The following is a 25,783-nucleotide window of genomic DNA, read 5'->3' on the forward strand; positions in this document are numbered from 1 at the left end:
GGCACTTGACCTATGAACACATTAAATGCAAGATGGTGAGAAGCGACACTTAGAGTTGTTGTGTATGAACTGAATCGAAAGATACAAAAGAAAGAAAAGAAAATGTTGTACCTATGTGTGAAGTGATCCAAAGGTGAAAAGAAAGAACCAATACAGATCCTATGAAAATAGGGAAGATGCTATGAAATTCCGTCATGTGCTTTGACACTTGACCTATGAACACGTTAGATGCAAGACGGTAACAAGCAACACTTGGAGTTATTGTTTATAAAGTGAAACGAAAGATACAAAAGAAAGAAAAGAAAATATTAGACCAATGTGTGAAGTCATCCAAAGGTGAAAAGAAAGAAAAGAAAAGTTTGGGCCTGTGTGAATAACTAGCCCATATTAATGTTATTAAAAGTTGGGCCTATTTATTATAAATGAACCACAAACAATTCGATAGGAAGCATTGAAATATTTTTAGTTAAAGTTATTATTTTTCAGATAATTCTAGTGGGTGTCATAATTTAAATTTCTGTTTACAGAATGTCAATTTGACTTTTTAATTTAAATTATTGTCAGTTTGGATTTGTTTTTATTTTTATGCATTTTTTTTTTTTGTTAAGCGTTAGTTCGTTAGTAAATCACTGTTTTTATTGTTTTGTGTTTCCTTTTTTATTAATTTCCTATTTTAATTACCAATGTTTTAATTGCTTAGTGTTTTCTTTTTTATTAATTTCACATTTTAATTATCATTTCTTTTTTTTATTTTTTTTATTTTTCTGCTGCCGTCTTTTTGTAGCCTCCATTATTTTCAGCGTTATTCTTTCTTCTTTTGTTGCCTTCTATTATTTTCTTATCGTTATTTCTCATTTTACTCTCGTTATTTTCAGCGGCCAATTGTTCTTCTCATTATTGACGTTGTTCCACGGTTTCTTTTTTATTTTTGGATTATTTTTCTCTTCTGAGATTTCATTTTTGCATGAATGTATCAGCGATTTAATTTTTGCTGGAAAATTGTCACTGCCATGAATGTTATTTATGCTCTGTCGAAATAAGGTAGAACTCTCAATTCTGTTTGGATTGATATTGATACAATATATATACACACACATTATTTACTTTGTGTAATCGAATGTGTTAACTTGTTTATATATATATATATATAATTGATTTTACAGTATTTACTGAGATAGTATATATACCGTATTTACTGATGCAGTATATATATACACGCCTTATTTACTTAGTTTGATCTAATTTGTTAGTTGGTATATATATATATATTGTTATTAATACAATATATACATCATATATATCGTATATATCGTATTTACCATCGTTGTGGTCGTCGTCACCAGTCGTTATCCTCATTGTTGAATCACAGAAGTTGTATAGGGATTTGCTATTACAGATTTCATGTTTTTTTGTGTTTCCTTTTTTTCTTTTTTTTTTTAGCATTTCCTTTTTGACCAAATATGTTAGTTTCATGTTGTTTGAGGTTATTTTAGGTATTTTTATTTTATTTTTGACCAAATATGTTAGTTTCTTAATATTTGATATTTTATGACATTTATTAAAAATTGAAACCTTGAATATGATATTTGCTTCATAGCCCCTTATTTTTCTTATTATTATTATTATTAATAAATAATTAAAAGACCATAATTTTATTTCAATATTATAGTAAGTGTAATAACAAAATGTTATGAAAAGTATTAAGTTTAACAGTTTTTTTATTAAAGGATATACTTAGTAGGTTATAATTAATTATGGTTGTTGTAACTTGTAATCCTTAATCTATATACACTAGACTTCTAAGTACAAGTATACTAATATATATGATGATACTAATAAAAAAAAAACAGACATTTAACTAAGGTCCAATTATAATTATTTTTATAAGTTTATTGGTGATATTTTATATGAGTCATATTTTAATTTACTAAAAGTCTATTTAGATTTCATATTCCACATGAGTCATATTTTAAATTAAGATCTAATAATTATAATTATCATTAGAAGTTTAATGATGATGTTGATAAGTAGCTTAAAAATTTTTAGTTATAACATTATTAGTATTTTATTAATTAATAATATTTTTTATTTTTAATAAATTTCATAATTACGAAACTATAAAACATTCACTAAGGTTACAAAGACATGACATGAATATTATATTATAATTTTCTGTAATATATTTTATAAAAAAAATAAATTCAATTTATTAAGATATTATAATTTAATGTATATAATTTTATTAAAATTTTACTTATGAATAAGATAATATTACTGTCAATAATATTTTATTCATTAATAAATGTATATAATTTATTATAATTGCTAGTGTATATATTTTTTATTTATTTTTTTTTAAAAAATAAAGTAGTTTGGTGTTAAGACAATTTAATACATGAACAAAAGTCATGAGTTCAATATTATTAATTAACATAAAATCATTACTGTTTTTTTCCCTGATACAGTGCATCATTTCTCGCCCAAATTTAATAAGTTGCTCACATGAGTCATTTAGCATTGCTCTTATATTGCATACAATAATAATTATATGAATGAAAAATTTTGCAATCAAATAAATTTTCTACGTGGCTTGCTAGATTAGCCACTTGGCATAAATTGGACTCACGTTTGTTATATCATCACTTGATTTTATTTCTAAAAAAAAAAAAATCATTACTTATTTGTATTTGTTTTTTTCTACGCGGGTCAAATAATGACATGGCAAAAGTGAGCCAAATTGCACCGTATGACCAATTTAATTGAACTACATAGGTAAAATGCACTAAAATAACATACTTTGGGTTGAATCGATCGGACTGATTGAACCAGTTCGGTTCAATTGATTTTCTTTTTCACAAAAAGTTTGATAAATAAAAATTTTTAATGCAGTCTTGGTTCATGAAACTCACGTAAAAAAAAGCTTAAAATCAAGCCGATGCCGATCCATAAATAATTGCAAAAACTGAAACTGATTGAATGAAACCAGTTTGGTTTTGGTCAGTTAAATTCTAAATTCTAATTCGGTTCGAGTCTATTTTCATTTTAAAATAGCAAAAATTAAAAAGTTTAAACTCCGATGGGATAATTACCCCTTTGGTAGATTTGAGAATAGATGTAAACCAAGACTCAGTTTGCTAAAAGGTAGGGCCAAGCATATTTGGGTTAAACCGACTGAACCAAAGCAGTTCAGTTTGATTTTTAAGCTCACAATGGGAAGATGTTCCTTGCACCCAATTTTTTCACTGGGTTGTGGCCAATACCTGATGATAACCCATCAGCTCGTTTCTAGCCATTTTAAGCTCACAACTTTTTGGACCCAAGATGATAATTTCTGTAAATATTATCAAAAATATTCATTCCAAACAGAAATGAAATATATACATATATATAATTTTCCATTTTATTCCAGCCGCAGCTATGATTATCATGACATATATTCTTTATAACTTCACCATCACTCCATAAGTAACACAAGATCAAACCAGAAAATGACATTATCAGATGGTATGGGGACATTGTTCGTATGATGTGATGACTCGTCTAATCATATCCTTCGGCCCTTTGATCATTAAGCAGGAAAAACTTATGATAATTATACATAATGATACAGGTTAATGACTTGCAGATAGCAAACCTCATTTGAGGGACATTGATTTGTACTTCTGCATTGTGCTTGTTATAGCTTGTTCGACAGGCAGTCTCTCCATGCTTGATGCCCCGTAAAATCCATGAACTCCCTTTGTTCTCTTCAGTATAAATTCCGCCTCTGTAGGACCAGATATAGGACCTGACAATTTGTTGGACAACAATATTTAGTCAATTATACAAGATTTGCTACTAATAGCAGTAGCTAAATTGGGGAAGACAATCGATCAACCAATAAAATTAGAAGTATTAAAAGTGATTTATGAATGCTGGAGGTAATAAAAGAACAAAAATGAACAGCAAAACTAGAAATTATTTTTGGAGTGACCATGACATGTTCCAATCCTGAAAGTTCAAAAAACTTTAAAAGTTTCAATTTTTTATTTTCCAACATGTAAAATGATGCTTTTTGAAAATAGGTTACAATCTCAATGACAAAATAAATAATAGAGTGAGGACAAACCCAAACACGAAAAGGAAGCCAAAGTTTAGACAATGACATTTTAGGTTTCAATATGTCTTAAGCTTGGGTAAGAAAAGGAACACCCACAAGACTCACAAATTCTGAAACTATGAAGCACAGTCATACATATAAGAGAATATTCAAAAATTGAGTATTCTAATATACAATAAGCAACAAAAACTGGGATATAACGTATTATTCAAAACAAACCACATTATTTGCCATCCTGCAAAGCACAGTTGTATTGGGGGTTGAAATACATAATCACCAGAAAATCACTAGAAGAAATAAGCAAATTCTGTAAGTACCTCCATGGCAAAGCACAATTACACTGGGGTTGATGTTATGTGCAGCGTCTGCAATTGCCTGCACACGAATTACGCTTTCCTCCAGTGAGACAGCTGTTTTTGCACCAATAGAACCCGATGTAGTAAGCCCCATATGGGCCACAATGATATCAGCACCTGCTTTTGCCATTTCCATGGCTTCATTATGATCAAAGGCATAGGGAGTTGTCAAAAGGCCCATGTTATGTGCTTTTTCAATCATTTGGACTTCCAAGCTTACCACAAGGAAACCAAAAATACAAGTCATAAGAGGAAGTAGATAACCAAATATTAGCAGAATCTCATTAAAATATATTGTTCAGAAGACATACCCATATCCCATTCCTGTCTCTTCCAGATTTTGTCTAAAATTACCATCAAACAGCCCAACAGTAGGAAAATTTTGTACCCCTGAGAACCCAATTGACTCCAGCTGCTTAAGGAAGTAATCCATTCGGCGAAAAGGATCGGTCGCACATACTCCAGCAAGAACTGGTACCCCCTTCACAACCTAGAATTGTTCTTTAATTAGTTTTAAATTCAGCAGTACTTTGATGGGATTGATTAAGGTTTAAACTATGTAACATAATTCACATCAAGTTAGAAAATAAAACATGTCATTAACTACTTGTAGGGCGCACACATGAACACTGAGAGAGCTATTTCATTTTCAGTTCAGAAAACAAATTAAATCTTTAAACATTTTCTCCAGTCTTCAATTTGCAAAAACCAGTTGAATTTAAAAGTTCAATGTTAGAGTGCATTCAGTTTTTCCTAAAATAACACACAAGGACCAAACATATCAAAATTATTTTCCTGTATGTCTCTAGGTCTCTGCTTATTCAAACACTTAGACTCCATTTATTTCTGAAAAATAATTTACATGGAATACATTTTTCATATTTTCTGATGTTTGGGATGCTCAGAGAAAAAAAAAGTCAAATAATTTACATGGAATATGTTTTTCAGATTTTCTGATGTTTGGAATGCTCAGAGAAAAAAAAAAGTCAAGGAAAACTAAATCATTTTAAGAGAAAATGACTTTCTCTTCTCAAAGAGGAAAATATTTTCCGGATATTGATAAATTTATTATAAAAATATAAATATACATTTATATTAACATATTTATTACCGTTAATCACAATTATTGATTATCGCTAACAAACACCAATCACCAATTGCCGTCGGTGACCACCACTACTCACCAGAGTTTATCACAATATATCATTTTTATGCATTTTTTTCTCATCTTTAACAGTGAGATTTTAAAATATAAAAAATTTCTGTAATTCTAGGTATTTTTATACTCCTAAAAATTATAAATTTTAATATTTTTTTTTAATTAATTTTTAATATTATAACCAAACAACAGAAAATAAGTTATTAGAAAAATATTTTCCAAAGTTAAGTTATTTTCCGAAAATAAATAGGGCCTAAATCAATGTGACTGATTATTCCAGTTTGGCACTTAAGAAAGATAACACTAGCACTTGGTCATTGTTTGTTTATGTGTCTTCTCTTTACACATTGCACAAAAAATGCTATGACACAGAGAATGTAAAACTAATTAACACTTGATAATTTTTCCCTTCATTTAGTGCCAGAATTTAACAATAAGTATATCAAACAGAGAATAGTAAAAAAACATTCTAATGTGTAACAGGAAGAAACTTAAGATAAAAAAAAAAAGAAGGAAATATTAAACATTTCCTTTAAAACCCTTAGCAATAGGAAATAGGAAACTTACTGGCAGCACTTCATTGGCCATGTCAATTACTATTGCGTTAGCATCAGCAAAAGGCAATAAGCCTGCTAAGGAACCCCTTCCCGCCATGCGAAAGCGTCCCGAGTTGTATAGTACAATTAAATCAACTCCACCAACTTCCTCAAACTTTGCTGATATTCCAGTTCCTGCACCTGCCCCAATTATGGGCAATCCTTTTTCTATTTGATCTTTAAGTTGCTGCAATATGGCCTGAGTCTTGTGCAAAGTTTCTGTTAAAATAGCAGTTATCTGTTAGCTTGTAAGGTTTTTCTCTAGATTTTCATTGTTCATAATTTTTTGGTTTACTAGCCATTTATGCTATACCTATATTTTTTGCGTTGTTTGTGTTTAGAATGAGTACAAGCATTGTAATTAAAACTTTCTTGGCATAACACATTAATCCTTTACAAAGATCAGCAGTACTTTCTTGTATGACGATCAGAACCAAAATATTAACAAGTTAACAACATGGAGAAGTCCACTTAAACCTGGTCTGGCATCTGGATAGTTGATTGGGCTGTAACAAATAGTCTCACATCTTGATGATTTCACATTGGAGACATTTTGAAGGTCATGACTAGGTTCATGGCTACCACTCTGGGGTGGACTGGAATACATAGTGTTCTCAGAAATAATCTCTAAAAATGAGTTCACCAATGCATCTGCAAACTCTGAATCATTGACATGAAAAGGGTAGACCTTTACCTATTATTATCAACAAATTTCAATTTCATTGTTTGAAGCTACATATAAAAGAAGAGAAGCTGGAGCACATAGATATGGAACTCTTATATACACAATTTGATAACCAATAATGGTACCTGTCGATCTTCATTTGTCAGTATTAGATTCTGTAGTTCATTTACTAGAGCAGTAGTAGCCTCAGGATCATAAAAGGGTTTCCCAGGTGCATCCAAAGCTGAGATACCCTTTTGTGGCAGGCAAACACAGATTTTTGATGATGACTTATTAAGCTTATCTGCTATAAAGCTAGCAAACTTTTTATTCTCTTCCACTGTCGTTCGCACAAGTGAAACCTGAAATTAATAATAGAAAGAAAATATATTAGACTAACAACAGGGTGAATCGAAAACTATTGAACAATGAGTTCAAACAGTCATGCTGTGGAAAAGGGAGAAGATTGACTCATTTGTCATTTAGCAACACAGGTAGAAGGGCTGACAAGGAAAAAGATAAACAAAAAACAGACATGAATTGCAGTTTCAACTTTCAAGAAATGATTCATTCCAATTATCATGTAGAAAAGCAATAGTATCCTGCTCAGTGTACAGTTAATTCACAACAGAAACATCTGAAAAGACAATAATTGAAAGAAAAAAAAATCCAGTTTCACATCAAAGTATCACCTGCTGATTGTGGATATGAATCTTTCTTTGTCGAAAATTAGGAGGGATTGTATCAGCAGCTCCAAAGTTCACCATATCCAAAGCTCCTACACTCAAGACCAAAGGAACCTTCTTCTCTAACATGGCATCGAAGCGGGAACTGTCACAAGCCATAACACCTGCAACTACATAATCTGCAACCTCTGTTGTACTTATGTCTAAAACACCCTATATATGAAACCAACAGGTAAAACATGAATATAAAGAATAGAACAGAATATAGAAACAAACACAGCATCAAGAAAGAAAAGTAAACCCCTCATAAGCAGTGGAGAAAAAAATCCGCATCAAATTTGAGTATATGAAAGGCAGGCAGAAAATAATTAGCAACTAGACGCTTAGAAATGTAAAAATCATAAACAAATACAAAGTATAATTCTATATTATTAATTGTTTTAAAAGGGAGAGAAAATTGATTTTGATCATGAGAAACATAAGCATTAAGTTGTCAACTGGTGTATGAACAATACCATTTGAAACTTTCAGGAATAAAATATTCTGGTTTTAAGAACTCCTTAGGAAGTCAAAAATGTATAACTGTGGACAAGAAACATGATGTTCTTTAAGTGATAAAGAGTTGATAGAATTCAATGATTGCTTATGCAGAGTAGAAAAATGATCAAACCCAAAAAGGCATAATTTAGAAAGCATGCAACTTAAGTTTCAGTTCTGACTTGGTATACGCACAAAACATACAAAATGAGGTTAGATTAATCTGTTAATAAATGAAAAAGCACCAGTTGGTTCAGCTCCATTAGCAAGAAATGAATTTTACTGGAAAGTTTATCATGAATCACAAAGATGATTTCTTAAAATTCAAATTATTTACCCCTCAAATCGTTTACTCCCTTGCTTGGTATAAATGAATTTCAAAAATTTCATGAAATTTAACTGAATTCCCAGTTTTGAGTGTTTGGTATGTTAAACGATGTTCATTCAATTCCACAAATTTAATTCTATGAAACAGAACCTAACTCAACTAAATTCTATAAAGTTGATGTTATTTTAAATGAATTCCATAAAACTTTACATAAATGTTTTATAAAAAAATCCCATCTATCTCTCTCTTTTTTATTTTTTTCCTCTTTCCTCCCCATTTTCTATCTTTTGTCTCTCCTCCTCTTCTGCTCACTTTCTCTCTCTTTCTTCTCTCCCCTTTTCTCTCTCTATTTTTCTTTCAAGCTAGTTTACACAATTATCATGTATTCAACTGAATTATAAATTTATAACAAACATAAATTATGAGGATAGTTAACTGAATTCAACACTTTAATCTCATAATGACAAACTTGAAAATTTATTTTAAATGAGTTCTACATTTTACAATGTTTTAGTACCAAACACAGCCTCAAGCTTAAAACCATAACTTAAAGATAAATTACTAAAGAAACAATACCTGTATGAATCCCTCTCGAACCAAAGACTCCATGGCCCTGCCTCCAACCCCAGTGGCGTGGAAAATCAGTGTCTCATAACCTTCTCTTTCCAATCTTTCTTTTACAGCATTCACACATGGGGTTGTAACTCCAAACATAGTTATACCAACAGTTAACTTCTCACTGCCAAGAGAAGAAACCCCACCTCTCTCAACCCTTCCAATAACCATTCCAGAAAAAGCAGCTGCAGCATTTGACAACACAACTCTACTTACACTATTAATCCCACAAACATCCACTACAGATGGAAACAAAACCAAATCTGATGTCCCAATATAAGGTTCAGTTTGACCACTAGCTACAGTTGATACAATAATTTTAGGTAACCCAAATGGAAGTGACCTAAAAGCAGAAGATAACAAAGATGTCCCTCCACTACCTCCAATACCAATAGCTCCAACAACTAAATTACCCTTAACAGCTTTCTGTAAGAAATTTTCAAGTGCTTTACTCATTACAGCAACAGCTTGGCCTCTATCATCAGGAATCAATTTTTGAGTTTCTTCAAGAACTTCATTTCTTGAAACAAATTTGAAATCCCCAATGCTTTTAGTCTCCTTCTTACCGACCGAAACATCAACAACTACAACCTCTACCTGCCAGCCATTGACGTTTACAGATTTTAGAATGATTTTTTGTTCATTTGTTTCTAAAAGAAATACGGAAAACTGAAGAATAAAGTTACCTTGGAAGATGAGCTGAGACTGGATCGGACGGACTCGGAGAGAAATCGGAGCTCGTCGAACTTCGTATCGGCGGTTCCAACACAGAAAACTCGAGGGGTGTTGTGTGGAGGAGCCATTCCTGTTCTGTTCAAGCAAAATCAAATCAGGAAAAAGATTGCCTAGCTCTCCTGATTCTTTCAAAGTTAGCTCTAAGATGGAGTGGTAAAGCAGCGAGGTTTTTCGTTACCCAACCGTACGTATCAGTGAGGCTTCTCGTTTTTAAGATTTTGACATTTCACCAGCCACGTTAACTTAACTATAGGTTTGGGGCATTTTTTATCGTTTTGTGGAGCAACGAGGACATGACACGTGTAAAAAAGCAGCAAATATATAGTGCAACCAGGTGACATCTTACCCAATTAGAAATTTAAAGTGAAACGTCGGGAATTCATAGCGATCCCTCCATTTTCATATTCCCGCCATTTTTTCTAACTCATATTTTATTTGTTTTTCCCATTAAAATGTGATTGAGAAAAAAAATAATTAATCAAATTTGTATTAGTTAGATAAAAAATAATTGATGATAAAAGATGTCTATAATTTTTGGTTTTAAATAGAAAAATATTTTAGTTTTTTTATATGTAGTGTATTTCAGAACATTTAAATTTAAACATTTTGTACAAATAACAAAAATTTTGTAAAGATACATATTTACAGTAAAAGTTAAATCGTTTATAAAATAGTGTGCAATTTAATTAACATGTTGTAAAAAAAAAAAAAAGAATGCTAATTCAAATCTGTTTTTATATATTCTGTCGTTACTCCATAATACTTATCACATTTGAAATTTTACATCCCTTAAAGAAAATCATTTAATTTGTCTAAGTTACAATAAATTTTTGAGTAAATCGACTATATTATCCTTAATTTAATACTAATTCTCTAAGCAAATCATTAAATTGAAATAATAATTATTGGTTATGTACAAAGGGTAAATATGAAAAAAATATATTTATTATTCTTTAAAACTACAAATGTGACATGTATTTTGAAACCAACTATTTTTTTAAATGTAACAAATTTTATGGAACTGAAATAGTAATTAATAATAACCGATTGGTCTACTTTAAAAAATCTATTGTTAATCCTGAATTTTCTTGTAATGCCATTGTTAATTCAAGCAAGAGATGATCGTTTAGTTGTTTACCGGTCACTTTCAAGAATAACGTATTTGTAAATCTCAACATCCACCATCTCCAATGCATCTAAAAGCTATAATGCACGGACACTTTAAAAAGTCTAAGGTACTAGTGTCATACCTGCGTCAAATATCGACATTTTTCGAATACTCCCGAATACGTGTTGGATACTTTAAAAAATGTATTCTAATTTTTTTTTTTATTTTATTAATGTCAAAGACTTTTAGGACACTTTAAAAACACTTGTAAAAATTTTATAAAATTTTTAGATAAATTTATTAACAAAAATTTTAAATTGAGGTTATAAATATAAATATAAATATATATATATATATAAGCAGAGCAATTTGCATTATATGGAAGTTAAGTATAAGTTTTTATTTGTATGTATAAGCTTTTGAAATTGCCAAGTATGAGGAGAACAATAATTATTTAGCACAGTTCTAAGAAGATAAGGTGTAATGACAGTAATTGTAAAAAGATAAGTTATTTTATATTTTTTGATAATGTCTTTATCATAATAATATCTATTAATTACATCCCATCAAGATAATACATTAAATTAAATTAAAATTTAATTAAACTACAAATAACCCAAGCCATAAAATAAGAAATACTTAATTTATATCAGGAACTAGGTTGCACGGACAAAGGACACGAGATACGAAACGTACGAGATATATGATAATAAATGAACAATCATTTATAATAAATAAAAAACATCAAATTAAAAATACTTCATTTTAATTTTAATATAATTAGTTTAAATTAAAATTAAATTAAAATACATATAACCCAAACTATAAAATAAAAAAATACATAATTTTTTATTTCAATATAATTAGTTAAATTTTTAAAATTATTATCACTATTAAAAAATCTATATCTATTTATATAATATATAAAAGTAGGGTAGTTTGTTTTATATGGAAGCTAAGTGTAAGTAACGCAGTTTGCCACTTGACATTATTTTGAATTATAGAATGACGAATGTAATAGTTCACATAATTTAGCATAATTGTAAGAATTGTAAAAATATCAATTGTTCTATATTTTCAGATAATCCCTCTATCGAGATAATATCTATAAAAAAAGACTATCTCTAACATTTAATTTAAGATATTAATATAAATTTATTTCTTCTTACAAAGTAATTAATAAGCTTAAAAAGAGTATAAATAAATAATATATTACTATTAAATAAACAATATATAAGCAATTTAAAAAATATAAATTGAAATGTACAGGACACGACAATTTTTGAAAAGATAGGACATCCGCATGCTTAGGACATAATATACTAAATAAGTAATACATTAATATTTCAAATAAATAAAAAATCATTTATAATAAATCATAAACATAAAATAAAAATACTTAATTTCTTATTTCAATGACACAAAAGTAAATTAAAAAAAAACACTTTATTTTATTGGTAATAAAAAAAACCTTGGTTGATTAGTTTGGTGTAAGGAGTAGTCTCACATACCAAGAATTAGATTACACGGACACGAGACACGAGATACAGAAACGTAAGGATATGATAATTTTTAAAAAAGATAGGACATCCACACGCTTAGAACATAGTATACTAAATAAGCAATACATTAATATTTCAAATAAATAAACAATCATTTATAATAAATCATAAACATAAAATAAAAAATATTTAATTTCTTATTTCAATAACACAAAAGCAAATTAAAAAAAAATTTATTTTTATTGATAATAAAAAACCTTGGTTAATTAGCTGGGTGTAAAAAGTAATCTCATATATTAGGAGTTAAGTCGCATGGACACGGGACACGGGATACGGAAATGTACAGATACGACAATTTTTAAAAAGCAGGACATCCATACGCTTAGAGCACACTACACTAAATAAGTAATACACTAATATTTCAAATAAATAGACAATTATTTATAATTAATCATAAACATAAAATAAAAAAAACTTAATGTCTTATTTCAATAGTTAAATTCTTAAAATTATTATCACTATTGAAAAATATATTAATACTGTGTATGCATTTTTTATATAGGTTATATCAAGCATAACTTTTGCTATTGGATATCTTATGAAAAATTAAACATAACACTTCAGAAGACATATCTTAGTATCAAAACTTTTCACATATCTCGATAAGATAAAATTTATCATTTTATTATATAATTTTACTATTTTTTTAATGATGTTATAAAATACTATTTCATCTTTTAATATTATCCTATGCATCGTGCGGATTATACTGGAAAAAATAATTATATTTTTAGATAATATCATATAGGAGGAAAAAAACTAAATTAATATTAATAAGCAAAAACTATTTTATTTGAAAATAAGAAAGGAATATAAGGGAAAAGAATTCTAATAATTTTCTCTTCAAATTAGAAGGAAAATAAAAAACTATAAAAATAAATTTGTAGAGAAAAATTAATTTTATTTTCCTTTTATATCCAAAAAAATAAGTAATAAAAATTTTTCCGAAAAAAAGTTTAGTCCCTTATCCTTTTTTTTTGATTATTTATTAATAAAAAAGATACAAAAATAAATTTTTTAAAAAAACACTTCATCACATGATACGGGAACGTAGGCAATACGTCAATTTTAAAAAAAGTAGAATATCCACGTATTTAGGACACACTACACTAATTAAGTATAATACATTAATATTTTAAATAAATAAACAATCATTTATAATAAATCATAAACATAAAATAAAAAAAAATACTTCATTTCTTATTTCAATATAATTAGTTAAATTCTCAAAATTATTATCACTATTGAAAAGTACATTAATAGTGTGTGTGCACTTTTTGATGCAAGTCATACTAGGGGTGTCAATATGGGACACGACATACGAACATGATTTACCTAACATGCGAAATAAATGGATTATGGTTGAGGTTAAACGAGTCCGTGTCATAAACGAGTCACTCATTTATGACACGAATATAAACGTATTGTGTCGTGGGTTAACACTTTAGGATTTGAATTTGTTTCAGTCAAATAAATCCATATCTTCAAGGGATATTTGTTTTGTTTATTCTGATTTGTTTGATTTCCTACTGATTTCCAGTTTAGGTTACTACGTGAGGTGTTATAAAAGCCAGTTTCTGCAAATCAACAAAACATAATTTCTCCTCATCTCTTCTCTATCTTTCTCTTATTATATTTTCTTTTAACATTTGGTATCAGAGCCTCCTCACGAGGTTAGAAATAGCAATCTTCTGAGATTTTATTTGTCTTTCAGCATGACATTTGAATCCTCTTCTTTTGTTCAACCGGCCATTCCAAAATTTTGATGGGCATTATGATCATTGGTCAATGCTCATGGAAAACTTTCTGCGCTCAAAGGAGTATTAGAGTGTGGTAGAGGATAGAGCTCCAGCTGCAGTAGAAGGTGTGACTCTAATAGATGTACAAAAGAAGACCTTTAAAGAACAAAAGTTGAAAGACTTGAAGGCGAAGAATTTTCTATTTCAAGCACTAGATCATTCTATTCTAGAGACAATTCTTCGAAAGGACACATCAAAGGTACAACTCGAGTTAAGCGAGCACAGCTGCAAGCTCTTCGCAAAGAGTTTGAAATTTTCCATATGACAAATGGAGAAACTATGAATGAATACATCGCCCGAACTCTTTCCATTTCTAATAAAATGAAAGCAAATAGTGAAGACAAGGGAGATGTTGGTGTTGATTTTATGATCCATGACTCCTAAGTTTAATTATGTTGTTTGTTCATTGAAGAATCCAAGGACACAAGCTTGCTAACCATTGATGAGCTGCAGAGTAGCTTGCTTGTGCATGAACAACGTATTAGCTCTCAAACCATTGAAGAGCATGCCTTAAAAACATCTCGTGGAGATCAATATACAGGAAGAGGTCGTGGTAATGGACGAGGTGCGCACGGAAGAGGATGAGGCAGACAACAGTTTGATAGATCAACAGTAGAATGCTTTCGTTGTCACAAGCTTGGACATTTTCAAGGGAGTGTTTATAGAAGGAAGCTAATTTTGCTACGGTATAAGAGTAGATGTTGTTAATGGCATATACAGGTACATATATGGCCAACGAAGAAGATACATGGTTTCTTGATTATGGTTGCAGCAACCATATGTGTAGAAAGAAGGAATATTTCTTTGACTTCGATGATAACTTCAGAGATTCTGTGAAGCTGGGCAATAATTTCAGTTTGATCGTCAAAGGCAAAGGAAATATAAGGCTATTAATATGTGGATCAGCACAAACCACCACAAATGTCTTCTATGTTCCTGAATTGAAGAATAACCTGCTAAGTATTGGGCAGCCGCAAGAAAAAGGCTTAGCCATTCTATTTCAGCATAACAAGTGTAAGGAATATCATTCAAATAAAACCTTGATTATGGACACAACGATGTCATATAATTGAATGTTTAAACTGGATGTTGTATCCAAACCTATAGCATCTGCTTGTTTCAACATAATTACTGAGGATACTACACAACTTTGGCATTGTCGATATGGACAACTAAGCTTTCAAGGCTTACAACTTCTTCAACAAAAGGATATGGTGCATGGTTTACCACAGCTCAATACTCTCTTGAAGCTATGCAAAGATTGTCTTGTGGGTAAACAACACAGAGATCCATTTCCCAAAAGGAGCAATTGGAGAGCTGCACAAATTTTGGAACTAGTCCATGCTGATATTTGTGGACTGATCAAGCCAATTTCTAACAGCAACTAGAGGTATTTGCTCACTTTTATGGATGATTTCAGCAGAAAATTATGGGTTTATTTTTTGAATGAGAAGTCAGAAACTCTTGCCATTTTCAAAAGATTTAAGGCTAATGTTGAAAAAGAAACAAATTAGTTTCTTAAAGTCTTACGCACAGATAGAGGAGGAGAATTTACATCACAAGAATTTGCTAATTTTTGTGATGAAAATTGTATCAAGAGACAACTAACAGCTGCATATTCGCCGTAACAAAACAGCGTCGTAGAGCGGAAGAATAGAACCATCATGAACATGGTTCGCAATATGATTTTAGAAAAGAAAGTTCCAAAAACCTTCTAGCCAGAAGCTGTCAATTGGACATCACATGTTTTGAATTGAAGTCCAACTTTGGTAGTAAAGAATCAAACACTAAAAGAGGCATAGAGTGGAGTCAAACCCTCATTGAGTGCTTTAGAGTTTTTGGTTGTATTTCTTATGTCCATATTGTAGATAATAAAAGAATTAAGCTGGATGACAAGAGCTTGTGTTGTGTTTTATTGGGAGTAAGTGAAGAATTAAAGGCTTATTGTCTTTATGATCCAATTTCAAAACGGATCTTTATAAGCCGTGATATAGTGTTTGAAGAAGACAAGAGTTGGGAATGGGATAAAAAACATGAAGAAGTTGGTGAGCCTGATTTGGAGTGGAATGATAATGAAGAAGAGTTCATTGATGATGCAGAAACTCATCCCATTGCAGCTGTTGCAGAGGAAAGTGAATCTGATCCTAGCGATATAGAGGTGAATGATCAACCTTCTGGCTCTCGTCTAGGAAGAACAAGGTTCCCACCAACCTGGATGAGAGATTATGGAACAGGTGAAGGGCTTTTTGAAGATGAAGAAGCAATTATGTTTGCAAATGCTAGTGCTGATCCTAGTCATTTTGAAGAAGCCATAAAAAATAAGCTATGGATGCAGAAATGGCAGCAATAAAGAAGAATGGCACGTGGGAATTGATGGATTTACCAGAAGAAGCAAAAACAATTGACGTCAAATGAGTTTACAAGACCAAATTTGATGAAAATGGAGAAATGAACAAATACAAAGCCAGACTCATTGTGAAAGGATATGCCCAACAGCAAGGGGTAGACTATAATGAAGTGTTTGCACCTGCGGCACGAATGGAGACAATTTGTTTGGTGATAGCTCTTGCAGGTCAAAAAGATTGGCCTATTTTCCAGCTGGACGTGAAATCTGCATTTTTACATGGTGAGTTGAATGAGAATGTTTTTGTGGAACAACCTTGTGGGTATGTGCAGAAAGGAGAAGAGCAAAAGGTTTATAAGCTTCAAAAAGCTTTTTACGGGCTTAAACAAGCTCAGCATGCCTGATACAGTCATATAGAAGCCTACTTCATGAAAGAAGGTTTTGCTAAGTGTGATTATGAACATACCTTGTTCATCAAAAGAGAAGCAGATGGTAAAGTTTTAATTGTTAGCCTGTATGTTGATGATCTCATTTTTACTGAAAATAATAAGTTGATGTTTGTAGATTTCAAAAATTCCATGAAGCAGGAGTTTGATATGATAGATCTTGGGAAAATGAGCTATTTTCTTGGTTTGGAAATTTCACAAAACTCAAGTGGAATTTTCATTCGTAAAAGAAAGTATGCTTTGGACATTTTGTAAAAATTTGGAATGGATAACAACAACTCTGTTCATAATCCTATTGTTCCCGGTTCTAAGCTTGTGAAAGATGAGGGTGGTGTCAAAGTGGTAAGACTTACTATAAACAAACTGTTGGTAGTCTTATGTATCTTACAGCAACTCGGCCGGATATGATGTTTGTGGTAAGTTTGATTAGCAGGTATATGGAGAATCCCACTCAGTTTCATCTACAGGCGGCAAAAAGGGTGCTGAGATATTTGAAGGGAACAACTGACTTTGGGATTTTCTATAAGAAGGCAGGAAGTGAGGAACTTATTGTTTATAGTGATAGTGATTATGCAGGATATTTGGAAGACAGGAAAAGCACTTCTGGTTATGTGTTTCTATTGAGCTCAGAAGCTGTGTCTTGGTCCTCAAAAAAGTAGCCCGTGGTCAATCTATCATCTACAGAAGATGAATTTATTGCAGCTGCTTCTTGTGCTTGCCAAGCTGTTTGGTTGAAAAGAGTTTAGGAAAAGCTAGACTCAAGTCAAGACATAACTATTGTTGTTTGTTGTGATAACAGTTCAACAATTAAGCTTTCAAAGAACCCAGTAATGCATGGACGTAGTAAACATATAGATGTGCGTTTTCATTTCTTGCGTGAGCTCACTAAAGAAGGTGCAGTAGAGCTAGTTCATTATGCTACACAGGAACAATTGGCTGATATAATAATGACTAAACCACTCAAGCTGGATGTTTTCATGAAGTTATGAGAACTCTTAGGAGTATGTTCTAAGTCAGTTATAAACTGATAGCTTTAAGCATTCAGTTTAAGGGAGGAATTGTTAGGATTTGAATATGTTTCAGTCAAATAAATCTCTATCTTCAAGGGATATTTGTTTTGTTTATTCTGATTTGTTTGATTTCCTACTGATTTCCAGTTTAGGTTGTTATGTAAGGCTTTATAAAGTCAGTTTCTGCAAATCAATAAAACATAATTTCTCCTCATCTCTTCTCTATCTTTCTCTTATTATATTTTCTTTTAACAAACACGCGAGTTAGACGAGTGACCCGTTTATTTAAAAGTAAAGAGATAATTTTAGTGTTAGATATAAATATTTCAACTAAAACCTACTTAAATTTTATTGTTATATTACTTTTTTATTTTTATTATAAATCTTGAAGAATTTATGCATTTTACGTGTAAAAATTTGTTTTTAAATATGATTAGAGTTAAATAGGTTAAGAGTTAAAAATACTATAAGCAGGTTAAGTGGGTCGTATATAGGTCAACATATTCACTTAACCTATTTATGATATTAAGCAGGTTTCACAAGTAGTACACGAGTCAACACAACCCACTAACCTGTTTATGATATTAAGCGTGTTAAATAAGACATGTTTGTGTCAACCGTCTAATTTTTGTATTGTGTTTGTGTCGAAGTTATAAAATATTATTTCATCCTTAAATATTGCTCTGCGCATCGCAGGATTTCTAACACTAGTTATATAAGTATATATTTAAAATAAAAAATTACAACATATATAAGAAGAAGAAAAAAAAATCCTAAATCATTATGTAGGGTTTATAATTTTATTGCCAAATTTAAAACTTGTTTTTGTTCGTGGTGATCTTCGACTTTTATCAAGAAGAAGCTAACAATATTATACCGAACAAATAAAAATATGGGACGTTGTAAGAGATCATTTGACTATTTTGAAGATGTTGGAATTCTTGAAATTGACAATTTATCTTCAAATAAGTCAGGTACGAGGTAATGACCTTTACTGATAATGTTATTGTTGTGCGGATTTAACTAATAATATTGAAGTATAAAATTAAGATTTTTTTATTTTATGTTTACGACTTATTATGGATATATATATATATATATATATTTAATTTCTTAATAAATTATTTTTTTAGTATAATATGTCATGAGCGTTTCGTCTCCTTTTTTTTTTTTAAATTACCGTGTCCTGTGTCTGTATTATTATCGTGTCGTATTTGTGTTTGTGTCGTATCGTATCCCGTGTCTATGCAACCTAGTCTAAAAGCATCATAGCTTTAGCTAACTTGGTATCTTTTTAAATATCACAGTATGAATCCTCTACTATGACCAAAGAATTTTACCATCACAATTATTTGATTTTTTTACCTATATAAAAAGAAAGTGGATAAATTATTAGTAATCTTTTGATATCAAAAGAATATACCAAATAAAAATATGTATGTAACATCAAATTAAATAATTTAAGTATTTTATTCATTTTCTTTTGTTTTTGCAAGTGATATCATCCTCGGATTAAATATGATATTCAAATGAAACCCTTCTAATAATAATAATTTCATTTCATTTTAAGCCATGTTGACGCGTGTTTTTTATGCCCCGCTTGATCCGATGAGGACACGAGGATATGGATTGTCTAGAAGTCTTTTAATCCAAGGATTTAAAAAAATAAATAATAATAATAATAAAATTAAATTTAAAAAAAAAAAAAGACGCGTGCTACAGTAGCTGTGCTACTGTAGCTACAGTCCTAACCTAGCTCTATAAATTCATCTCTTTCTCACAATTTTTACACTCTTCACTACTACACACTTCTTCACACACTACTACAAACAACACTACACTTCAGCCACATTTTCCTCCAAACACTCTTGTGAGTTGATTTGAAGGAAAATTGCTATTAGATATTAATTTTAGGTGAATCAAAGAGAAAATAACAAAAAAAAAAAATAAATATAAAGAAAACACATTTAAATCCTTGGAAACAAAGCTTCTGGGAGATCTGATCCATTTATAATCCTCAATCTGAGGATCAGGTAATTTCCTTAACATTTTTTGTATCTTTTACATATTTTTATATTTTTATATATTCTTGTGATTTTAATAATTTAAGCTTCTTTAAATTATATTCTGTTCATATTTGGCCATTTTATATGTCCTTAAATTACATTTGAATAAGAAATTATGTAAAAAATCATTTAAAAATAAATTCTGGGCAAAAAATACGCATCTGTTCATCGATGAACAGTAATTGTCCATCGATGAACAGTAAATGTTTTTAATTTTTTCAGAAATACACTGTTTATGCACTGTTTATCACTGTTCTTGCACTATTTATACACTGTGCATGCACTGTTCACGAATTTTCTAATAATCGATGAATAGTAACTGTTTGTTCATCGATGAACAGTACTGTTCATCGATTTTTCCAGAAATAATAATAAAAAAAATATAAATTTTGCATAAAAATAAAATCTAGTCTGAGAATGTCTAACTATGAACAGATTATAATTTAATTGAGCTTAAAATATTAAAATGTGATTATATATATTTATTTGTATGAATTTTATTATTTTATTATTTGTATGAATTTTTATTGGTTTATGGATTTAATTTTTGATTCGATCTGTATATATATTTTTGGATCCGGTTTGTCGCCCGCCTTTAACCATAAGGCAAGAGCGGGTTATTTATTATTTTTTGTTTCAGCCATACATTAATAAAAGCTAATTTTCAGTATGGACATTTGATCTTGATTTTGAGAGTGGACCTCTAATTCGTTTTGAATAACATAATGCAATTGTTTATAGTGAATTGATACCCAAAAAAAAAAGAGAGCTATAAGGGGGGTTGAGATTCCTTTGAATTTTCACATTTTCCGCATTATTTGAAAATAAGCGTGAGATTGCAAAAAAAATTGTAATTAATCAAAATAAGATCCTGCTTGGGACCATTTATTCCAAGGCAAAAAGTAAGGACACAAAAAAATTTTTCGCTTGGAAATTCTTTCATTCCAAGGCAAAAATTAAGGACTTGAGAGAAAATAGCCGACTGTAAAATCCAAAAGGAATAGTCGACAACAGATAATGCTAGAAATGTTTTAGTGCAAAGTAAATAATTGCTATGTTATTCATGCTGAATTTTAGGTCCAATCATAATAAAATAAGATCTTATTTCCATACTGATCATTGGCACATTAGATTTGCATTTCTCATCTATGTGCCTATATTCTTCATGCATACAAGTGCAAAGACAGAAAAAAGGCAAAGCACCATTCACATCGTCTTCTCAAACAAAAGAAGTGGATGCCTTACAGCAATCAAAAGAGAGTTTGCAGATCACAGTTTTTGACATGGGACAACAACTGCGCACGATCCAGGCAAACCAAGCATGTATGGAACGGAAGTGGATGAAATATTTCAAAAAAAAAAAAAAAAAATTTTTTTACTCTGTCACCTTCAAGTTCGGGAGGCCTAGGGATTTTCTGTGCGTTGTTTTTAATTTCTTGTGTGTTTTATGAATGTTCATTTTGTATTTTATACATGTATCCTCCCACGATGAAGACACTGTGTCTTTCAAAGTGTAGAGGAGACCTATATTTTCAGTTCATTTCACTTATAAAAAAAAATAAGTGTAAAAAAAATAATAATAAAAAATGTGTGACAAAAAAAGTGTCAATTTCTTTACCTTAGTTCAATGTTTTAGTCTCTACATGTTGATTGGTTTATATTTTGCTTGTTGAAATAGAAGTCTTGAATAATATATCATGATTAAGAGATTTAAATGATTTTATGAACTTAGGTATTAAAGTATGACGCAAAATTTTTTCTTTGGTAAATATTAATCTTCTAGACATTATCTTTGACCTTAGAGAAGCATGAATCCTAACTTAAATGAAGAATAGGAAGGAAAGGGAAACTAAAGTCATAATACTTGTATGTTTCAAGTCAATAAAGGATGAGGGTATTTTGAAAAACAAAAAAAATAATAAGATGGAGGGAATAATAGAAATCTGTTCTAAAACGAAGTGGTACGGAGCATAAAATGCAACCATTTACCATTCACATTCCCACATCTGTCTATAAAAAATAAAAAAAAAAGGAGAAAAAAAAAAAGAAAATGTGGTATAGAGCATAAAATGCAACCACTTTGTAAAAAGGAATAGGTTACCTAAAAATACCTTGAGATAAGAAACAATGCATGTGTGCTAAAATTGTCCTAAGTACTTCCTATTCTGCATTCTAAGGAAGGAGGATTGCCTATCTCGTATGTTAAATGAATAGATTTTGTATACTTTAGATTTTTGTTTGCTACATTGAAATTTTAAATGTCATATTTATTTATACCACTTGGTTCATAAACACTTCAATCTCTTATCTTTGGTAGATTACTTAAGAAGTCTAAATCAACGAATAAAAAATAAACATGATCAACATGAGTTCAAAAAAAAAAAAGAAAAAAAAGATGAATGTTTCTGCTTTGAGACGAGCAAAGAACTAAGTGTGGAGAAATTGATAGCCTCGCAAAGTGGGCAATTTTGTTATGTTATTTTCATTTGCATGACTGCATGTTGTTTTTATACATTTTTACGTTTGTTGTTTTTGTTTTAAAGTGATTATAGGAATACAATTTGAAAAAGAAGAAAAATAAAAAAAAATAAAAAAGAAAATAAATTAAAAAAAAAACAAAAAAAAATGTAAATTTTGTCCTTAGCTAAATAATCCACTTGAATGTGCTTTCATGGCCCAAATGCTAATCCAGCAAATAATTTCGAAAGAAAAGATTTGTTGTTGCCCTTTTGCTGTGCAGGAAATGTGAATCAATAAAAAAACTGCTGGAATTGTTCATTGAAGAAAAAAAAAGGGAAGATACAAGCAACTGGCATTCGAATAAAGCGGTAATTCTTACTAGTTGTCATTTTGTTGTCCTTTGTCAATTTTGGAATAAAGTAGATGAGCATTTATGCTCGCATTAACAAGGTGGACCATCCTTGTAAGCAAGTGGGATGCCTCCTTTTTGTCTCCGTGGTTTTGTTTTCTTTGTGCATGAACAAAGCAAATTTAAAATAAAAAAAAAACAAAAAAAGTCAATCAATTTGAAGTCGGTGTGCGGCTCGCCACACAGGGGGCAAAATCACCAAATCTACCAAATTACCCTCTAGCAGGTAAGTTTTCTTTCAAACACTGCATCAGGAAAAGTATACCTGAAAATTTGATTATTAATGCATGGGGGCATGTGATGCTCCAACATTTAACAAAGGCAAGATCTGTTTGTACACAGAAATTGCTCTTTTCTTTTGAAAATGTTTTCAGGTCAACAGGTGATGGTTTCTCGAAGCCGTTGACGCCCCAACATTTAACAAACGCAAAATCTGTTTGTATACAGAAATTCTGTTTGTACATAGAAATTACTCTTTTCAAAAAAAAAAAAAAAAAAAAACTCCGAAGCCGATTACACCGAGCTGAGGAGGTGGACAAAGCCGATTACACTGTGCTTTGGACACAACCCAACACTCTGAAGCCGATTATACCGAGCTGAGGAGTTGGACAAAGTCGACTACACCGTGCTTTGGACTCTTTTGAAACCCTCTGAAGCCGACTACACCGAGCTGAGGAGGTGGACAAAGTCGACTATACCGTGCTTTGGACTCTTTGCAAACCCTCTGAAGCCGATTACACAGAGCTGAAGAGGTGAACAACAAAGCCAACTACACCGTGCTTTGAACTCTTTTCAAACCCTCTGAAGCCGATTACACCGAGCTGAAGAGGTGAATAACAAAGCCGACTACACCGTGCTTTGAACTCTTTTCAAACCCTCTAAAGCCGACTACACCGAGTTGAGGATGTGGACAAAGCCGATTACACTGTGCTTTGGACACAATCAAACACTCCAAAGCCGATTATACCGAGCTGAGGAGGTGGACGAAGCCGATTACACTGTGCTTTGAACACAATCAAATCCTCTACACTGAGCTGAAGAGGTAAACACTCCAAAGCCGATTACACTGTGCTTTGGACACAATCAAATCCTCTAAAGCCAATTACACTGAGCTGAAGAGGTAAACACTCCAAAGCCGATTACACCGAGCTTTGGACACAATCAAATCCTCTAAAGCCGATTACACTGAGCTGAAGAGGTAAACACTCCAAAGCCGATTACACCGAGCTTTGGACACAATCAAATCCTCTAAAGTCGATTACACTGATCTGAAGAGGTGAACAACAAAGCCGATTATACTGAGCTTTGGACACCATCAAACCCTCTAAAGCCGATCAAACTGAGCTGAGGAGGTGTCTTCAAAGCCAATCAAACCGAGCTTTGGAGATGATCACAAATTCCACAAAATCCTTCGAGCCAATCAGACCGCGCTTCGGAGGTGACTTCAAGGCCGATCAGACCGAGCTTTGAAGTTGATCACAGATCCGACGGGAGCCGACAAAGCCGATCAGACTGAGCTTTGGACGCGTCCAGATGATCAAATCAACATAACCAAAATCCTTCGAGTCAGACCGCGCTTCGGAGGTGACTTCAAAGCCAATCAGACTGAGCTTTGGAGTTGATCACAGATCCGATGGCAATCGACAAAGCCGATCAGACTGAGCTTTGGACGTAACCAGACGATCAAATCGACACAACCAGAACCCTTCGAGCCAATCAGACAGAGTTTCGGAGGTGACTTCAAGGCCAATCAAACCGAGCTTTGGAGATTGAAGCCAATATTGAAGGTGCGGCAGTGGGCCACTTTAACATTAATTGGTTATGCAATTAATGCTAAAGTGTGGGGGCAAACTGTTGACGTGTGTTTTTTATGCCCCGCCTGATCCGATGAGGACACGAGGATATGGATTGTCTAGAAGTCTTTTAATCCAAGGATTTAAAAAAATAAATAATAATAATAATAATAAAATTAAATTAAATTTTAAAAAAAAAAAAAGACGCGTGCTACAGTAGCTGTGCTACTGTAGCTACAGTCCTAACCTAGCTCTATAAATTCATCTCTTTCTCACAATTTTTACACTCTTCACTACTACACACTTCTTCACACACTACTACAAACAACACTACACTTCAGCCACATTTTCCTCCAAACACTCTTGTGAGTTGATTTGAAGGAAAATTGCTATTAGATATTAATTTTAGGTGAATCAAAGAGAAAATAACAAAAAAAAAAAAAATAAATATAAAGAAAACACATTTAAATCCTTGGAAACAAAGCTTCTGGGAGATCTGATCCATTTATAATCCTCAATCTGAGGATCAGGTAATTTCCTTAACATTTTTTGTATCTTTTACATATTTCTATATTTTTATATATTCTTGTAATTTTAATAATTTAAGCTTCTTTAAATTATATTTCGTTTATATTTGGCCATTTTATATGTCCTTAAATTACATTTGAACAAGAAATTATGTAAAAAATCATTTAAAAATAAATTCTGGGCAAAAAATACGCATCTGTTCATCGATGAACAGTAATTGTCCATCGATGAACAGTAAATGTTCTTAATTTTTCAGAAATACACTGTTTATGCACTGTTTATCACTATTCTTGCACTATTTATGCACTGTGCATGCACTGTTCACAGTACTGTTTGTTCATCGATGAACAGTACTGTTCATCGATTTTTCTAGAAATAATAATAAAAAAAAATATAAATTTTGCATAAAAATAAAATCTAGTCTGAGAATGTCCAACTATGAACAGATTATAATTTAATTGAGCTTAAAATATTAAAATGTGA

At 31.1% G+C, this 25,783-nt stretch overlaps 1 protein-coding gene across 2 annotated transcripts; it reads right to left on the reverse strand.

Moving 5' to 3' along the window:
• Positions 1–3,328: 3,328 nt before the first annotated feature.
• LOC105650347 (TIM-barrel signal transduction protein) lies at positions 3,329–10,005 on the reverse strand. Of its 2 annotated transcripts, XM_012237235.4 has the most exons (9): positions 9,727–10,003; positions 9,002–9,637; positions 7,567–7,773; positions 7,021–7,236; positions 6,688–6,904; positions 6,182–6,429; positions 4,767–4,945; positions 4,417–4,670; positions 3,329–3,787 (listed from the first exon to the last, which is right to left on the reverse strand). In XM_012237235.4, exons 1-9 carry the CDS (start codon positions 9,841–9,843, stop codon positions 3,636–3,638), a joined length of 2,226 nt encoding a protein of 741 aa, XP_012092625.1. In that variant the 5' UTR covers positions 9,844–10,003; the 3' UTR covers positions 3,329–3,635. The 2 variants fall into 2 exon arrangements, with proteins under 2 accessions (XP_012092625.1, XP_089576586.1); XM_089720460.1 differs by lacking the exon at positions 3,329–3,787 and having other exon boundaries at positions 4,423–4,593; positions 9,727–10,005.
• Positions 10,006–25,783: the final 15,778 nt, after the last annotated feature.

The sequence above is a fragment of the Jatropha curcas genome, chromosome 4 (assembly GCF_041381405.1).
Source record: "Jatropha curcas cultivar XTBG-Jc1 chromosome 4, XTBG_Jcur_1.0, whole genome shotgun sequence".
Taxonomy (NCBI): domain Eukaryota; kingdom Viridiplantae; phylum Streptophyta; class Magnoliopsida; order Malpighiales; family Euphorbiaceae; genus Jatropha; species Jatropha curcas.

Coding starts and splice junctions, on each gene's coding strand:
- LOC105650347 (XM_012237235.4), bottom strand. CDS start 9,843: ATGGCTCCTCCACACAACACCCCTCGAGTTTTCTGTGTTGGAACCGCC. Junction 7,237..7,566: donor TTCATATCCACAATCAGCAG/GTGATACTTTGA, acceptor TATTAATTTCAG/GTTTCACTTGTGCGAACGAC. Junction 6,430..6,687: donor CTATCCAGATGCCAGACCAG/GTTTAAGTGGAC, acceptor CTATTTTAACAG/AAACTTTGCACAAGACTCAG.